Source organism: Centroberyx affinis, unplaced genomic scaffold, assembly GCF_046629955.1.
Source record: "Centroberyx affinis isolate AG114_WGS23_722 - 3 ecotype Tasmania unplaced genomic scaffold, CSIRO-AGI_Caff_v1 ptg004231l_1, whole genome shotgun sequence".
Taxonomy (NCBI): Eukaryota; Metazoa; Chordata; class Actinopteri; order Beryciformes; family Berycidae; genus Centroberyx; species Centroberyx affinis.
In genome coordinates this window covers 111808-130395 of record NW_027281972.1, presented here as the reverse complement: position 1 = coordinate 130395, position 18588 = coordinate 111808, and the positions used below count along the sequence as shown (strand labels likewise).

Below are 18588 nucleotides of genomic sequence, written 5' to 3'. Positions count from 1 at the left end.
GTGCAGAACTGATGGTTAAAGGAATGGTATTTTTAATGATAATGTGATAATTTCTTGATCCCAATTGCGAAGCCCCCCCACCCCGTGTCTCTCCACAGTGAGGTCAGAGGTCAGCTACAGAGCAGAGCAGTGCCTCTGGTAGGGATTCAGGATCTTGCTCAAGGACACTTCAGCAGGGCAGATGTTTGACAACACACTAGGGACTTGAACCCAGGCCCTGCAGTTAAGGGAATGTCACCCTGTGCACTACGCCACCCCTAAATAATTTTCATGACATTTTAGTCAGTTATTGAGGAAGCTAGCAGTACCCTTGGTTTTCACAGAGGAATGCCAACCAGTCTAGCAAGCCATTTGAGCTATTATAACTCAGTGACAAATGTTGGAACTTTTTCCAGAATGTGACAAGTGCCTGGTGAAGGAGGAGCCTCCGCCTGTTTGAGTCAGGGAGGCGATACAGTACAGTATGTATTGTCAAATATGGGATGGGCAGTTATGGTGTGCTGCTGCTGCTCCTCTCCTCAACATGCCTAACCTGCTGCAGCGTGTCACATGGCACTGTGCTGCATTAGAAAGGACTTCCCCTGACCTCACACACACACACACACACACGCACATGCACACACTGCCATGACCGATCATAAAAGCTATTCACTCACAGCACAGCATATCCAATGACTTGAGTGTCCGACCCAAAGACATGCTGGCTTCAGACTGCTCTCTACTTCATTTCACTCTCTGCCCTATACTGACACCATTCACTCTTAATTCAACAACATGGCGACTTAGGAGGTAGCAGGTTTGAAACACTCCAGAAGTGAAGAACAGTGCATCTGAATACAGTTTGTCCTCCTGCTACATTGTGAGTGTGCTCTGGGTGTGAATGAAGCTTGTGGATTTACTGGAGTGAATGGGCGAGCGGTGTCGGCTCCCATGGAGAGTTGGCGGGACGGCCTGTTTTGGAATGAACACATCTCTCCAGATTTTCTACCTGCAACACAGCTGCTGCAAGTGTTTGACAGCAGCTTTCACTTCTTTCATTTCACAACATATCAGATATTGTATGTGATCCTTTCCTCTGCCTCTGCAGTGTAATGATAGCAGACTTTATGTTTTAAGTCACTGTGTTTGCTGTTCTCATACTGCTATTGGGCGCTGCTGCTGCCACCTTGTGGAGCTTTTCTGTTAATTACCTCACAGACATTCATAAGCATGGCTTTGCATAAATGAGAATCATGGGAGGATGACCTTCCACATGATATGGCTCCGGTCATTCAGTGTCATAATGTCAGAGACAAAGGAAGCATTTGAACGTAAAACACAGACACAGTGAGTGCTGAGGGTAATATGACCTCAAAATCATAAATAATTCCCTCTTAAGAATACCCTTTACCACTATTGTATTTTGATTTAAAAACATAGGATAGGTGGAGGTATGTGATTGTAAAGTAGTCTTTTGAATTTAAAGTCATTCATTTATTGTAAAAATGCCCCACACTCCCATACACACATACACAAAATATGACAAAAATTAACATTATCAGCTCTCAATAATCGGAAGGGGTGTAAACACTCTTTCACCAAGATCCATTGCAACCAAGCTCTGCCACTGGTGACAGGATGAAGCCTATCTGTTGACCTTTCACAGTGTGTGATGGACACGGCTGAGGTCATGTGATCCCACTGCAAGGCTTACTGGAAAGATGGCAGGCCACTGGCCTCAGTTAGCCAGGCTCCTGAGCAAATCACAGAAAAACAGATGAAGGATGCATTGTTCTGTTTTAAACACATTGCTCATTTGTTGTTGTTCAGTAGCAGTTTGCCCCAGTGATGAACCTCAACTAGTCAAGATAAAACTATACTGCTGTGGGTTACTTAAGTAGGAAAACAGAGAGGGAGACAGAGTAGAGGAGACACAGGAGAGACAGTTTTTGGATTTGATTTCAGGACAATAGGGGAACACTTGGCTCCAGAGGTGAGGGACTTATCTACTCGACTATCTCCAGGCATCAAGTCACAAATAATGACAAATGCCCATCACAGGCCCAAAGTGATGTCTTAAACTTGTCTGACCAGTCTGACCAGCAGCTGAAGTGTTACTTTTAGAATTATATGAAACTGAGAAAAGCAGTAAATCTTAGCATTTGTGAAGCAAATGTTTGGTATTTTTACTCGATAAATGACTAAAACAATTAATCGATTATCAAAATTATAATTTTCTGTCCATCAACTAATTGATTAATGGACTAATTGTTTCAGCACTAGTTTAATGTAACATTCTTTCTCCCTGTCTTCTCTCTCTCCCTGTCTCCTCTTCAGGTGATCACCTGTTTCGGCCTCTCTGTGCTGTCCTGCCGCTACGTGGGTTTTGCTGTTGTGGCGCTGCTGGTGGAGATTAACTCTGTGTTCCTCCACCTGCGGCAGGTCCTACGCATGGCCAGCCTGGCGGCCGGCACCCTGTACCGCGTCAACAGCATGGTCAACCTGGGCACGTATGTGGTTTTCCGCATCAACACGCTGGCCTGGATGACCCGCTGGCTGGTGCTCAACAGGGACAAGGTGCCGCTGCTGGCCTACACACTGGGCAGCGTGGGCATGGCCATCATGACCGCCATGAACATCGTCCTCTTTTACCGGCTGCTCAGGAGCGACTTCCTCAAGAGCAGCACCCGTGAGGCCAAGAAGGAGAAGGAGATGTAGGGAGGAGGAGGAGGAGGAGGAGGAGGAGGAGGATGGGATGGAGGAAGGATTAGATTCATACACACATTTGTTACTGTACGTTAACACCCTGTGGACGAGATTTGGTACCGTTTTACCTCTCGCTCTCGCTCTTGCTCTCTCTCTCTCTCTGTCTCTGTCTCTCTCTCTCTCTCACTATACAGACACACACACACACACACACACTGTGGCCCGTGCCAAGAGGTGTAATCAAACAGACATACTCCACCCACTACCCAGTCTCCTCTACAACGCTGTGTGGTGCAGGCAGGTGCAGGTCACAGACGGACATTATGCAGGAAAGCTACATTTCTCTTGAACTCTTGAATCTGAATCTGTCAGCTGTAGTTTCAACAACAAGGAAGGTGAAGGATTCCTTTATATGAACAATACAAGGGCTTGTGTTGCAGAGTGTTGCAGCTAAATCTGCTCTAAAATGTAACGTATTAGTAACTGGAGAAACGCTGTTTGATTCACAAACACACCAACACACACTTATACTGCCATATGAAGTATCTGTATAAACAAATCCAAAATATAAATAGAGCTATACCGTAAGAATACCCTTTTATTTCTATATATTATAACTATACATATATAATGTTGTGGGTTATTAAAAATATCTCACAGTTTAAGGTTGTGTACCACTGAACAGTCAGTGGAATCCAAACCTCTCTTCTTGAACTCGTCGTTTAACACTAGCACAACAGAAGTGAAGATGTCTCTTTTCACCAAATCTCTCCTCAACTAAACACCGCCTGCTACCTCAGAAAGCCTGTAGCAGTTCTTTGTCTCTTTCTAACACAAGCTTTGCTATCAGTGTTTGGAAGGTTCTTCCTTTTGGAGAAGAAAAACAATATAAGGAAAAAAAAATTTGAAGGAAAGCATTTTTTTGTCCGAAGGGTGAATATTGAACCTGTCTGTCGTTTGTTTTTGTCGTTTTGACCAGTAGGGATGCTCCAACTGGCAGTTGTTGAGCCAATTCTCAATCATTTAATGAGAGAACTGGGTGATAACAGTTGTCATAGAAACAACAAAATGAATAATTGAGGTGGTATGTGAATCAAGATTCGAGATTTTATTGAATACGATGTTTTTTGCCAGTAGTGTTGAATCCAAAGCAACAAAATATTTGGTAGCTAGCCAATTGTGGCCAACATTTCCTAGCTCACAAAATTGGATTAGAGCATGTGGGCAGAACACTCACCAAATGAATTTATTTAGCATGAATTACCAGAACAAATTAGTGGCCAATCAGTCGGAGCATCCATAGTATACATTATAATTAAACGACCATCTAAAAATAGCTTGGGCCCCTCAGATCTGATTGGCACAAGGGAAACAATACCAACCAGGTCCATTTTTAGTACCTAGATCTCAGTGGAACAATGGCTCATTAAATCAGTCTCTTGGATCAGTTACCATGGCAAAGGGGGGAAGAGGCTGATCATTAGAGCTAGCCCTCCCAACACCCACCGCTAATGACATCAATGACAGTCAATGACAGACGCTGCGTCTGACAGCTCACACTGTCTACCATGTAGCAGGTTGTGTGACGGTCGGGCAGCTTGAAACCTGTGAGATGTCCGAAAAATGAACACACCGCACATGACAGTAGATGATGCTGCATTATGAATGAACATTAATGCTTTCATACTTTGTGTTTATTCCCATAGCATACCATGGTGGTATACAGTAGTATGCAGTATGAGGGATGAGCAGCAGCCTTTGGGTTGTTATTTTGTGTTTGGCCTCTAGAGGGCAGCACACTCCTCTCCTTAGCATCACCTCATGAACCTCAACAGAGCCAACAGCAGCAGAGATGTTAGGAAAACATGAGACATTTGTGAACTGTGAGGTTCAGGATTTACCTACATATGTTCAGTCTCTCTTTTCTATAACATCTTTGAAGATCTGTGCCATTCTACCTTTTATTTTAACTATGATCATGGATGCAGGGGCATTTGCTGTCTGTTTCTAATCTGGTCTGCGGTTGGTTTTGGCAGAATCGGGCCTTAGATCTGTGAATACGGCAAACTTTTCTAGTGAGCTGAAGCTACAAGGCTGCCTACTCTACCAGCGCTCATCATAGCATTACAGTCCTTACATGGCATGGAAATATTTTATGCCATTCATGCTCTGTGTTTTGTTTATTGTCTATATTACCGCGTTGTTGGGGGTGTGCATATTTGTGTATATTTGTAATTTATTTGTACTAAAAGAAGTTGTGGATTAATCTTGAAAGATGAAATAAGGAACACGATGTTCAAGCAATTTCCCTTTTGTGAAGAGTTGTTGTTGATCATAGTGACGCTGATATGATTGTGTAAGTCATGTTGTTGCAGGGAATTTTGCTACTCTGGGTCTTTTCATTTCTTTTATTTTTTGTCTCCCCAGCTCAAAGTGGCCCGCCTTTATTCATCTCAGAGGCCACAGTCAGAAACTGTTGATAGTTTAAGCCCTAAAACCAGACTGTCCAACTGCATTACAGGCACAGTAGCCAGTATATTCAGTATGTGCACAGAAGCTAACATGCTCAGAGAGAGTGGGCACAGCCAGGGAACAATTTCATGTTTTGGCTCCAACCCATAAAGCATCAGACTCACATTCTGCACACACTAGTCTGCTCTATAGCACTTAAACGCAGCAAATGGCACAGCTACAATATTTCTTATTCTTCGTCCATCATAACACCAAGACATCACTAATACTGCAATACTGTAAAAAAAAAAAACAACAACATGGCACTGTTTGGGAGGAAGGACTGAGATAGAAAGGCTTTATAGTCACGGTTAATTCCCAGTTGCCTTTTTAAGATTAAGAGAAACTCCCTTTTTGAATTCTCATTGTGAATGTATGTGTGCATTAATTTCCCTCCCAGCAGATCTTTAGGGCAGCTTAACTTTGTGGTTGTAGTGATGGCATTTTAGTAACATTTGAAGAAGAACAACTTCCTAACATGCAAGCTTATATTTGTGAATGTGTTGCATAAGGCTGTAATGTTATCGGACTTATATGATGATAGCAGATTTGTCATTATGTTGCTGTATGCTTTGAAGAATCGAGATGAACCGTTGTGGCCAAGTCAAGATGCCTCCCTTTATCAGTGTAGTTCTCTTTTGTAACCACATGGAGGGACCTTTGGCGATGAAGCTACAGTGTTGCTCTCTGCACTCCAGTGCTTGCTCCTGTTTTTTTCTTATGTGCATTTCGTCCCCTGCCTGGCTTGGATTTCACAACATTTGATTGTCATGAGTGCAAAAGACAATCTTATGGTTCTAAATCTGTAGTGTGCAGGGAAAGTGACGGCGGCTGTCCATGGCTGCCTCATTTCCTTTCACCTGCTTTTCTCTCTCTCTCTCTGCTTTTCCTCATCATAGCCAATAGATGTGATGGTCAAGTGAAACTAGTCCTCACATTTTTTTTTACAACTCCATTACTAGATGATGAGGAAAGGCAATTGGAAAACACTTTGTCACAACCCAAAATTGATTTTGCTTTATTTGGACCGGCCTCCTTTGCTCTGTAGACTTCTGGTGATTGGTGAATTATTGTCTGTTGTGTGGTATTGAAAAATGAAATTCATGATAACAGTGAAGACTATTGACACTGTGCAGCTTGTCAAGGACTTTGTTATCTCCTTCACTGAAGGGAAAACGTCCTAACCTGGGTATTGAACCAACTGAAATTATGAAAGTTAAATCATCTGCCTTCCCTGAGCATCAAATTCAGGTTTCACACAATTTTGTCTTAATTGTAAATATAATAATAATTTGTATTTTTCTTCATAATGTTTTGTCTGAATTTCAGTTTTGTAATTAAGACTCCAATTTATATGTCTCTTTATACAATAACAGCTATTTGTTTAACGTGAAAATAAAGATTGAAAGACTAAATCTTTGTGTTTTCCTTTCATTGACACCCAGACATTTTGAAAATCCCAGCCGCACCATGCAGCTGTTCATGCATTAAAGGAGTGACAGACTGTAGTCATGGTCAATTAGTTTCCATTATGTAGCCAGCTGTTGGGAGAATTCATAAACTTTGGGTCTGTCCAGGTGGGCTATCAGTTTGAAAATGGGTTCCAGCTCAAGAGGATGGCAGAGTAGACCAGGGGGTCACAAACCTTTTCACACAAGGAAACAGATATGCATTAAACTAAGGATCATCATTTGGTCGGATTTTACCCTAAAGAAGTGCAAGCTTTTGTTTTCAGTTATGATAAAGCCTAGAGTTGCAGAACTGTCTTAAGGAGGTAACAGCAGATAGAGGGCCTACACTGAAATCTGTCATCAGAATAGCAGTGGTGGAAAGAGTACGAGAATGTCCAACTCCAGTAGAAGTACTGTTACTTTGCTGATATTTTACTTAAGAAGAAGTAAAAGTAGGCCTACTGGTGTAAAAATCTACTTAAGTAAAAGTAATAAGCAGCTCATTTAAAATGTTACTTTTTTGAGAAGAGAACGGTTATTGCCTACATGTGGATGGGAGGACAGAGTTCAAACTCTATTCTTTTAATTGGAAAATTTGGAAATTACAAAATAAAGTGCAAAAACAAAGTAAAGCCAGATTACCCTTCTCACTGCAAATGGCTACATTTTATCTCCTTATGGAGATAAAATGTAGTCAAGTACATTCTTAAGTAAAAAATACAATTAATGACTTTAAAAAGTACAAGTAGCCTACACAAAAAAAGCTATTCAATTACAGTAGCTAATTTGAGTAAATGTAATTAATTCTACTTCGCCCCTTGCAAAATAGCAATCTTTACACATTCTCTCACAAGGCAAATTTCTAGTGAATGAAACAAAAGCTCCTCATTTTGCTGGAGACCCCCGCAACTCCTCACGGACCCCCGGAGGTCCCCGGACCCCGGGTTGGGAACCACTGCAGCAGACTGGCCCTACCCCTATCCATGGTGCTGAAATCACATCCTCCAAATCACGGTGCGTGCAACACAAATATCCAACTTGGCTGATTTGTCGCTATAATGAAACTCCGAATGCGCCGGATTTTTTTTTTTTTAATTAAACGTCATTTTGGAGGGAGTCATTTTGTTTCACCATTGTGTCTCTACTCTCAGCAGCTCTGTATCGATCCCCTCTGAAGTCGGCATATGGGCTGATCCTCCCAGTCAGCTGTCCTGCTGACTGTCGTACGATGTTCTCGCGTGTTCTGGTCACGATGGCTTGTTTTCATCCCTTTACAGTACAGCTGTCTACAGTAGCTTTATGTCTCAGTCGGTGGGCGAGGGAGAAAGGTGCGCATGTTGAAATGGATTGCGCACCTTTCTCATAGCCGGTCATACTGACCGTTTTACAGATATATTTTACTAATGACCGACGCAGCACAGAGCGGTTTTGCCAGAGGACCGTAGTGCAATGCACGGTGGGTTTGCGTTTTTACACATCTGTACGGCTTCTTCCCGCTAATCAAACGTCGTCACATGCAGCTGATGAGAAATTTAACGCCTCATCTGAAATGTCTTTGGATGAATGCCGCAGCGATAACCTACAGGATTTGGACCAACACTGGAAAACAGCATGCCCGGATCGGAGGACTTGTTTATAACGCCTACGAATCACATTTCTTAAATTTTGGCACTTAACAGCAGATAAAAGGTAAGCATTTGAGAATTTTGCGTCGACTTAACCTAATGTAAAAGCTATAGGATGATCGCACATGCCGATATCTGCTGCGTCCCTATACGCAGCCTGTAGTAATGCCTTGGTTTCTCCCATTTCTGCTGATTTCTCTGGTTATCAATACCTTATTTATAGCTCCCACATGACCTCAATAGAGAACTTGCACTTTTCCCTGTGGCTGACATAAGCAAGGTTCACATTATGCTGAACACTGCCACGGTTTGTAGAAAATGTGACATTTAGCTGCTGGCCTTTGCGATTTAATATGAAGTTATAAAGGGTTTTCTCTTGAAAGCAGACCGACGTGAGGGTTTCTCTTTCTCTCTCTCTCTCTCTCTCTCTCTCTCTCTCTGATGCACCCCCCCCCCCACACACACACACACACACACACACACACTCACACACACACACATACACACACACACACACACACTCACACACACACACATACACACACGCACACACACACACACACAGGTATAGACGAATGATGCTGGCAGAGTAAAAAGTGGGAGCTACTTCACAATATCCTCCTGCATCCTTCTGATTCCCTCCTCCTGTGCTGATGCTCTCTCTCCAGGCTTGGTCATGGATCCGGAGGGCGGCTTGTCTCGGCAGATCGAGAGCGTGGAGAGGAGCATGGTGTTCCTCAGGCAGGAACATCTCACCTTGCTCCATGGGCTCCACCTGGAGATCCTCTCCCTGCAGAAACGATGCTCAGGTGAGGAACTGCTACTAGGAGGGGGGGACGGGGGATCCTAAACCTTTTTCTACAGCTGACAGGTCACTGAGCTCAGGAACCTTGTGTGGCTCCAGAATCCCAGAATTTACACTGTTGCTATATAAATTGTCCATCTTCTACATGTCATGAGGTTGGAATTACAATTCTTATCTCACATCTTTGTATCAAAATTGAGTTATCCATATATTCATGATCATTTAATGTTACTTTATGCTTGCGTGGTCTTGTTTTTTTTTTTTTTAAAGATCCATTTGGTGTTAAATATTTAATAAGATAGTAAGTACATAACAGTTTGCCAGCTTGTACGGCAAATCTTTGATGCTCAGAACTGCACCCCACCTACATAGTACCTTATAATTCAAAGCTCACATTGGGATTTTTAACAATGTTTCCTCTGTTTGATGAAGTCAAACTGCTCTTGTGACAGTGTTATTTAGGCTGCATGGCTTTCACAGTGTCTTCTCAGCAGCCCAAAGCATTGATTGTCCATTTTATTTTTAAAAAAAAACATTCCCAAAGACCGCCCTGTTAATTTTAGCCGGTCGTTGGTAATTCGATGCATGTCTTGGCCATCAGTCAAGCCCAGACAAGACATGACTACATGGTGATGTCATGCTACGATTCCTGTAGATTGCATCATTTCCTGTTTGAGGCCTAATGGATAATGCTATCCATTTAATCAAGCTTTGTGGTTTATGGGCTCTGTTGGGTGCATACGCATGCAATACACACACACACACATACACACACACGCACACACACACACACTCTAGCATTTATTCAATGTCACACACACAATACATCCCTACAATACATACACATATATCATGCATAATCCATACATATAGAAGCCAAAGTAATCCATATGAAGGTCCACAAATAGAGGGGGAGAGAGTGAGGGGGGAGTTTGTGTGTGTGTGTGTGTGTGTGTGTGAGAGAGAGAGAGAGAGAGAGAGAGAGAGAGAGAGAGAGAGAGAGAGAGAGAGAGAGAGAGAGAGAGAGATGGCTCAGAGCCATTGTGACCAGTTGAGTAGAAAATGACCCCCCTCCACCACTAGCTCTGCTGCACAGTCACATCTGGTCAATAAGGCTGTGTGTTTGTGACTGTGTGTGCGTGTGTGTGTGTGTGTGAGAGACAGGCAGAGAGAGAGAGAGGGACAGACAGACAGACAGAGAGAGAGAGACAGGGGGAGAGAGAGAGAGACAGGGGGAGAGAGAGAGAGACAGACAGACAGACAGAGAGAGGGAGACAGACAGCGAGAGAGAGAGAGAGAGAGAGAGAGAGAGGAGACAGAGAGAGAGAGAGTGTGTATTTCCTATTTACAGTTATTTCCTCGTCCCATCCTCCTTTTCCTCCACTCCTCTTCTTCTCTCTCTCTTTCCACGGGGTTTCCCGCTGTGAATGCAGAGGGCAGCGCACATGGTGCTTCAACAGACTGTATCTCTTTTTTGTCCACATGCTGTTACAGTTATGTTGGGAAAACAAGACTCAGAGGCTCAGACAATAGTTTGCTGAGAATGATGAAAGAATGATTTCATTTCTCCAGAGGGCTTTGAGAGTTTTCTCAGTTGCAACAGCCATAAAAATATCTTCCTTAGAACTTGGTGTCAGCACAGATGTAAATCTTCCTGCAGCAGCTGGAATGAAGAGTCTGTTCTCCGGTTTAGCTCTGTCTGTAATACACTCTTTCATTTCTAGATTCTCCAGAGGTTTCTGTGGGATTGCATTCTCAGAAGCATTAGTATGCCATACTCACTTGAAACACATGAGCTCCTCTACTCTGTCTACGGAGCATCTTTAAAGCTTCATACATTGACCTCCAAAGCCACTTAAAATGTTTTGCAGGCAAATCATTGGTTTACAAGACAAAGTAGGGCCAAATTGCCACCAGGCACAGCTGTGCATCCCCACCCTGTTTCCCTGCACACCTGAACCTCATTTTGACTTGGACTATTGCCGCATTCACGTCATATTGGAAGAATCGAAAGAACGGGATGATGTATGAAGTTAAACTCAGTGTATGAAGTTAAAATCAACAATAAACAAACTGCAGCAGACACTACTTGTTTATCATAAGTAGAGTTGATAGTGTTACTGTGAATGTAACTGCTAAATTTAATTTGTATTGTCTTGGACTGCTGACATCGGTGTATTCGCAGCAGTGTTTGCAGTCTGTGTTGACACACTTCAGCAATTTGCAACACCAATTGGGAGAAATTGGAGCCTACAAAAAAAATTCAGACTTGCGTCCGACTTGTAGTTACCACCAGGAGGCTGACGTGAATCGTTTTTGTCAGTTGGTAGCTCATATTTACAGAGAATCCGACAGGACGTGAATGCGGCATATGACTTAGTTGATTATGTCAGTTTTGGGGATGGACTGCTTTTGGAGAGGTGTAGTAATTTGAATTGGGTGGATGAAGACAGGATGCCTTTGAGGATTGAGGCTGATAGGCTAATGTGGTTTGCAGATATAATAGGCGGCTGCCGCCAGCTTGGTAATGTGCAGCTTGGAAGGGTGCTGCAAGGTTGAGCCGACTGTTGTGCCACACATAGAGCTCTGCTGTCATGTACTGCTGACCTCCTTCCATTGTTCTGAGCTCTCGGTGTTTCCTGATCAGTGTAAATGTGCTTACCCCCGTGTCTCCTTGAACTACAATAAGTTAAATCAGTTTTTGGATTGGAGACAGAATGCATCATAATAAAGACACAAGGTGATATTGTAGAGAGGCTCGTGTTGTATAAGGCTTTGCCATGGTGTAGCTGTGCAGCTGGGTGAAAAATTGGTGACTGTTCACTCTCATACCCCTGCACCAGTAATTAAATCCTGCATCTGTGGAAATGTGTGTCTCCACCCACCAAGATGTCTTTGCAATATTCAAGGCAGAGACATGAAATAAAACCTGGAAGAGGAGATAAGTATGACCTACAAAGGATTCGGCCCTGGCAGGTACAGTGGATGCTGCCGTCTGCTGACTGCCTGGTTTCCACTGCCCGACTGTGGTGATTCATTTTTAAGAAATAGTTCTTTGAACTGACCTCCCGTGGTTAAAGTGAACTCTGTAAATGAGGACAAGGATTAGGAAAAAAGGAGCTCTCTTGCTGAAAAGAGAGAACAGTCTCCCACGCTCAAAGCTCAATACTTTACCGGCAGTCAGCGAGTCTGATTCCCCCCTTCTGGAGCTGTCTGTCTGTCTGTCTGTCTGTCTGTCTGTCTGTCTGTCTGTCAGGGGTTCCTCTATCCCTTCCTTCTTCCTTCCTTCCTTCCTTCCTTTCTTTCTTGCTGCTCTCATTCACCTCCTCTCTCTGTCTCTTCATGCCATCTGTAAGGGCGGATGTGTTGTGCTGAGATGGCAGAGGGGAAGAGAAAGGGTGTGACGGAGACAGAGGGAGGAGAAGAAGGGCTAGAAATAACTAAGACGTCTGCTGTTCTAGATAGCGTTGTCCTGTGTATTCAAGCGTTTTCACTACTAAATGCTGAATATATCTACTTTTGAAAAAAACCTTTTACCTGACCTTCATTGCTCAATATTTCTCAACACAAAATTGGTTTGATAATATAAAACGTTCTCTGTTTTGTCATCAAAACTCTTCAGTTCGCCAATGAACTTAAATAATGTGGTAATCCATTAGTGAGTTTTAGTTTAACATCTGTGTGTTGGGTTGGGAGTTACTGTTTTAGACTTGCAGTTTTCTCATTTTGGAATAAAACTCCTCATTTGGAGGCTGCTGATTGTGTAGGCCTATATTGTTCGCCATGGCAAAACAGAATAGGCTAAATATATGCAAAATTTATCTTAAAACTAGTGGTGCCACACACACACACACACACAGTCTGTGCAGCATGTGTTTGTGTGTGTGCTGAGAGCAGATGTGGGAGGTCCCCGCTATGCTGTAATCAGGCTGTCTGAAAGGCCATCAAGATGATTGGCAGGCCAGACACAACAAGCTAAGAGATAGATCTACAATTACTAGATACCCCCACCCCCCAAACCCCCCACACAACCCCCCACCAAGCCCTGACCAACACTCAGAGACAAAGATGAGTTATTCCTATCAGGGATAAACCGACACCACTGCCACTGTATCTGAATAATGACTGATACCAAATACCAATCTCATCTGTTACCTTTACAACAACATACACTTAGACCATTAGTTTGGGATCATTGGTCAAAATGAAGTCAAAATGAGGTATAAGAGAAATTTAATATCCTTCAGTGTCTAAAAATCATATAAATTGGTAATCCTCCTGTCAGCTTGGGGGAATAGAGTCAGTTGGTAACATCCTTTCATTCACACTAATCATTTATAACCCAGGATTAGCCTCATCCCCCGAGGCTAAAAGATGACCCAGAGGCCAGAGCAAACCTCTTGGATCCTGTTGTTAACTCCACAAAGTGGAGCCCTGCTCTGGGCAAGTGTTCTCTTGCCCAGAGCAGGGCAAGAGAACACAGAAGTGGAAACACAAACCAGTATTGGCGAGGTGCTGGCTGACAGGAACAGACTTAAACAAAATGAAAAATGTAGATGCACACTCATAGCTCTGATACATCCAAGCTTATTGTCCAAAACATTTCAACAGGCAAGCTGTCTTTATCAGGGAAACTCACCTGGCTGGTTTTGTTGGGCATAACACAGGTGTTTCAGCAATATCACATAACCATAAAGTGGGCTACTGTATTCAGAACAAGACAAACAGATTCTAGAGATAAAAGACATAGACAATACAATTTCAAATAGAAAATAATAGAAAACACAATACAAATGTGTCACATTGTGGTAAAAAAATAGTTTCTGCAGTTGTTTTTCATATCTAAAACAACTTATTTGCGTTGTTTGTATTCCTCCTTGTAACAAATAGCTTTTGCTAGCAGTACTTATTGGTTTCAGTGACAAATGCTAGCAATGCTAATATGCCTTTTTGTTTTCCTCACATTGTGAACGTAACAGTGGCCAAATCTGAGTGACACACACTCTCTGATGTAAAATTTAATATTTAGCTTCTCCAATATGTATGATTTCATGTCACTTGCCTTGGAAACTCTTTATGCTAAAAAACCACATCAAAGAGTGTACCACTGTTAGGTTACCCTGTGAAGAAAATAACAGACTTATTCAAATATTCAAAATGCAAACATATCCCTTGAATGACATTTCAACACTGTTGAGGATTTGTATTTAGGCTATTTCTGATATGATTTCATGGGGTTTGTGTATGAATTTCTCTTTAATTGCTCTTCCTGTGTTTCTGTCTCCCTCTGTTTGTCTTACACCTCTCTTCTCTGTGTTTCTCAGAGCTGACAACCGAGCTGAAGGTGAAGCCTCCAGGCAGAAGCCAAATAGGTATGTCCAAAAAAATGAAAAAATCCCTCTCTATCTGTTATCCCCCTTCTTACATTTCTATCTCTCCCTCATCTTCTTCCTCTCTCTATCAATTCTCTTCCACATTCTCTAAACTGCCCGACTGTATTTGGACCTCTTGTGGTTTTGTTTTCTTCCTCGGTTTTGAAGACAGAGAGGCAGACACGTGTTTACATCTTTCCGGGCCAGTTTGCCTTTGTGCCACTCAACCTCAACCCCCCAAATCAACCGTCTCTCATGCCCTATGCCTGCATCCCTCGCTCCCTCCCTCCCTCCCTCTGTCCTTCTCTCCTTCCCCCCTTCCCTTCCCCCAAGAGACAGATCCCTGTCAGCCACCCTCCTCCCTCTTTTTCACCCATCTCTCTCTAGGCAGTTTCCGTGACGAACCATGGAGGGGCTGGTGTGTGTGTGTGTGTATGTGTGTGTGAGTGTGTGGGTGTTTATTTGTGAGGGCCTTGCATGTGTGAATTTGCGTGGGTGTGTGTGTTGATGGGATCCTATAAGATCTAAACTGAATAGGGAGAATTGGTCACGGTTAGAAGAGAGCAGGGTGCGTGTTGTGGAGATACAAACACAGCTGCCTTGACATATTTGGCTCATGGCTGACGTTTGCAGGGCCGTTTTTGGTCTTTGGTGTCTGGATGCAGGGATGCAAGATAGGCACCATTTTGTCACAGCAAATTAGAGAGAGAGAGATAAAGAGAGAGAGAGAGAGAGAGACAGACAGAGAGAGAGAGGGAGAGAGACTGAGGGGAGAGGAATGGCGAATTGACTGTATGTGTGTGTGTGTGTGTGTGTGTGTGTATGTTTGGTTGGGGGGGGGGGGGGGTGTCATGCCCAGCTGCATTACCCAACCATTAGACCCCATCTCCTTTTCCAAGACAGGTTATCCCCCGTTCTATCATCCACCATAACCCCTCCACTCTCCTCCTCCCTGACAAATTGATCCATCCACTTTTTCTTTTCCTGCTCCTCGTGGACCCAGTGGGGGTGTCCAATTACAGCCTGTTTGCTGAGGCAGAGAGAGAGAGAGAGAGAGAGATAGACAGAGAGAAAGAGAGAGAGAGAGAGAATGAGAGGTAGAAAGAAGAGAAGGAGAGATAGAAAGCAGAGTGATTAAGGAGGTTAAGAAAAGACAAGGCGACAGGATGCGGTCGGCTGCAGACATGGAGAGATGGAGGGATGGAGAGAGAGGGGGAGGGGTTGATGAGTATGGAGAGATATGAAGATCAGATTAGGTAGTCTATAGTTAGGATATGAGCTCACCCTGGGTGTGGTGGTGGGCGACAGAAAACCTGAGACTGATTGGTCCCCAGAGAACGCAGGGGCCATCCTGGAAGAGAGAGAGAGAGAGGGAGAGAGAGAGAGAGAGTGAGAGAGAACGAGAGAGAGGTAAAGAAAGAACGAAAGAGAGAGGAGGATGGAAGGAAGAAGAGATAAATAGAATCACAGAGGGAGAGAGAGGATTGGGAATGAAAGGGAAGTCATTAGAGACAGTAAAATATAAAAGTGAAAAAGAGTGGTGCTTACAAAGAGAGAGAGAGAGAGAGAGAGAGAGAGAGAGAGAGAGGGAGAGAGCTAGAATGAGGAGAAAGTGGGGATGATAAAGCAGTAGGGTTTACCAGCTTTAACTTTAAACCCAAAGCTTTTTATGAATGCATGAAACACCCTATTATATTTAAACCTAATAAGGATTCCACACTCTTAGTTTCACCTCCAGCACCCACCCTTGGGATTCTCCTACCCAGCAAACGTGACCTATTTCTGGGGGTCGAGGCGTCAGCGGCGGCCTCTGTGGATGTAATCTCACTCTCCCCTGGCAAGCTGCAGCTTGGTCAGCCCAGGGCCGCTGCACTGACTCAGGGCTTTTGATTCTTACCTTCCCCCCTCTGGGGATTTTACTGGAATGGAAGAGTGTGGAGATTGACTATAGTAGGGAAAAAAAGGTCAATCTGGGTGCAGACTGACCTTGGTGCAGAGGTAGCACTTCATATGGGGAGGATGCCTCAAGTAGCAATCTGTCTTTTTTTTGCTCCCTCTTGGGAATAATGCCTTATCAGTTCCAGTTGATGATATGAAAAAAATTCTGACTCAACAGTGTGAGCCAATGGTATGATTTGATGTATGAATGTATTGGATTTCATGGACTAGATTTGTGTTCAGTATGGTTTTTACCAGGCACAGAGGTGCAGCATAACTGTACCTTGCCTAAGCATCTGCAAGCAAAGCAACATTGGTGAGTAGGGATGGGATGATATATAGAAATTCAATATATCATAATACAAAAATTTTACAGTATGTATCGTAGGGCAGAAAAATGAATCGTGACATTAGCTACATTTTATTCTGCTGTAGTAATCACAAATGAGACGGCTTGCCCATCACAATTTCATGAGCTCTTCATCAAGATTGTATTATTTGCACTTGTAATGAGATTTTGTAAATTGTTGTTTACATTCCAGCAAGCCAATGCCATTGTTAAAAAGATTTGTGGCTCAGATATGAACATAATTCTGCACAGTAACACTTTGTTGTCATTGAACTTTTATTTATCATGTCGTATTGTGGTTCTATCAAATCGTGAACCCAATATCGTGGGAGCATATCGTCCCATCCCTATTGGTGAGTGATCTGAACTAGCTCTAACTATATGCTAAGAACTGAACAACCAAGTAAACTGCTCTGCTCTCCCTTGCTCCACACCACATACAGTCACAGCATGTGATCAGACTGTCAGCCTGCTGTCTGTGAATCCACTGGGTAGTGGATAACTGGCACGGCTGGCAGCAGATGGGATGGCATGCCAGTTTCTGTGGCAGAAGTTGACTGGGATGTATTGGATGATTTGGATTTGCTCAGTGAAGGGGTAATCCTCCCCCACATATGTGCTAAGTCTCCTGCCTCGGTCTGGACAAGCTCTAAAACCAGCGTACCATTTCCTAGCTCCCAGATTATCCCCAATAGGCTTTGAGAGCAAATTGGTGATTTTCCAAGTGGTCAAGCTTGGTCCCATTACCCACTTCCATATCTATTTGACTAAGTGGCTCCCAGCCAAGATATCATCTGGATATTCGCTGGGCCCTGCCCCTCTGCCCATATGCCCCGGGGGGTTGGAGCTGGTGACACTGTGGGCTGACATGGGCTCAGCTTTGCTTATAGAGGAGGGATACATACACTGCCTTTATGGTAATGTACTGTGTGTATGAACATGTGCATACATGCCATGTGTATAAGTGTGTGTGCCTATTTAGTTGTGCATGTATGTAGGTATGTTGCAGGTCATGCATGTGTATTCAACTGTTATTCTGTGTCTGTATATATGGATGTGTTTTATGTAACAAGTATGTTTACACTTGCATTTTTGCCCCATCTCTGTGTGTCAGAGTTACAGGAAGAAGAGGAGCACTTGGAGGCCCGCTGTCGGGTGGTGGAAAGCCGTCTTGCCGAGCAGCAGTGCACCTTGGGAGAGCTGCGTAAGGAGCTGAGTCACAAGGGGACTCTGGTGGGAGCCCTCAGAGCCAATCTGAAGGACAAGGAACGCCATTTCCTGGAGGAGCTCAAACGCCGCAGCCACCGTTCCACCATCCTTAACACAGAGCTGCAGAAACAAACAGAGGCGGCAGCGTACCTCTCCTTCCAACTCCACGCTGCCAGGCAGAAACTGCACCACCAACGGATGCAGCAGAGGCAGGGACTGCTAGCCAGAGCCAACAGTCAGGGGACCCAGTACGGTGCCGAGCAGAACTCCCTTTCTCCGCAGATGCCCTCAGGGTCCTCCCCTGCCTCCCCTGTGGTCAAACCCAAGCGTAGGAGTGCTAGGTCATCCTCGGGGCAGTTGAGAGTGGAGCGTGCCAGGGAGTGCGTGCCCATGGAGAAAGTGACGGGTCCCGCAGAACCCACAGCCATGCCGGACCCCGCACTTTTCCTCCATCCCCGCAGGCACAGAGCCCGCTCCAGGCACTCTCCGGCCCAAAGACAGCCTCCACTGGGCCTGGAAAAGGAGGATGAGGAGGAAGGAGGTGGGGAAGGGCCGATGGAGCCCCAAGATGAAGCGGCGAGACTGGTGTCTACAGCCACAGCGCCGCCTGCTGCTGAGACAAAGGCAGATTAGCAACTACTGT

General features: G+C 44.0%; 2 protein-coding genes across 2 annotated transcripts; both read left to right on the top strand.

Moving 5' to 3' along the window:
- Positions 1-2316: 2316 nt before the first annotated feature.
- LOC139664336 (TLC domain-containing protein 2-like) lies at positions 2317-6601 on the top strand (the record flags this gene model as incomplete). The annotated part of the gene is made up of 1 exon (XM_071543127.1): positions 2317-6601. A coding segment is annotated over one exon (381 nt), but the record flags the coding sequence as incomplete, so codon positions are not given.
- Positions 6602-7038: 437 nt separating this feature from the next.
- Positions 7039-18588, top strand: ccdc92ba (coiled-coil domain containing 92Ba). The gene is made up of 4 exons (XM_071543122.1): positions 7039-7057; positions 8941-9081; positions 14402-14449; positions 17851-18588. The coding sequence occupies exons 1-4, from the start codon at positions 7039-7041 to the stop codon at positions 18576-18578; spliced, it is 936 nt and encodes a 311-aa protein (XP_071399223.1). The 3' UTR covers positions 18579-18588.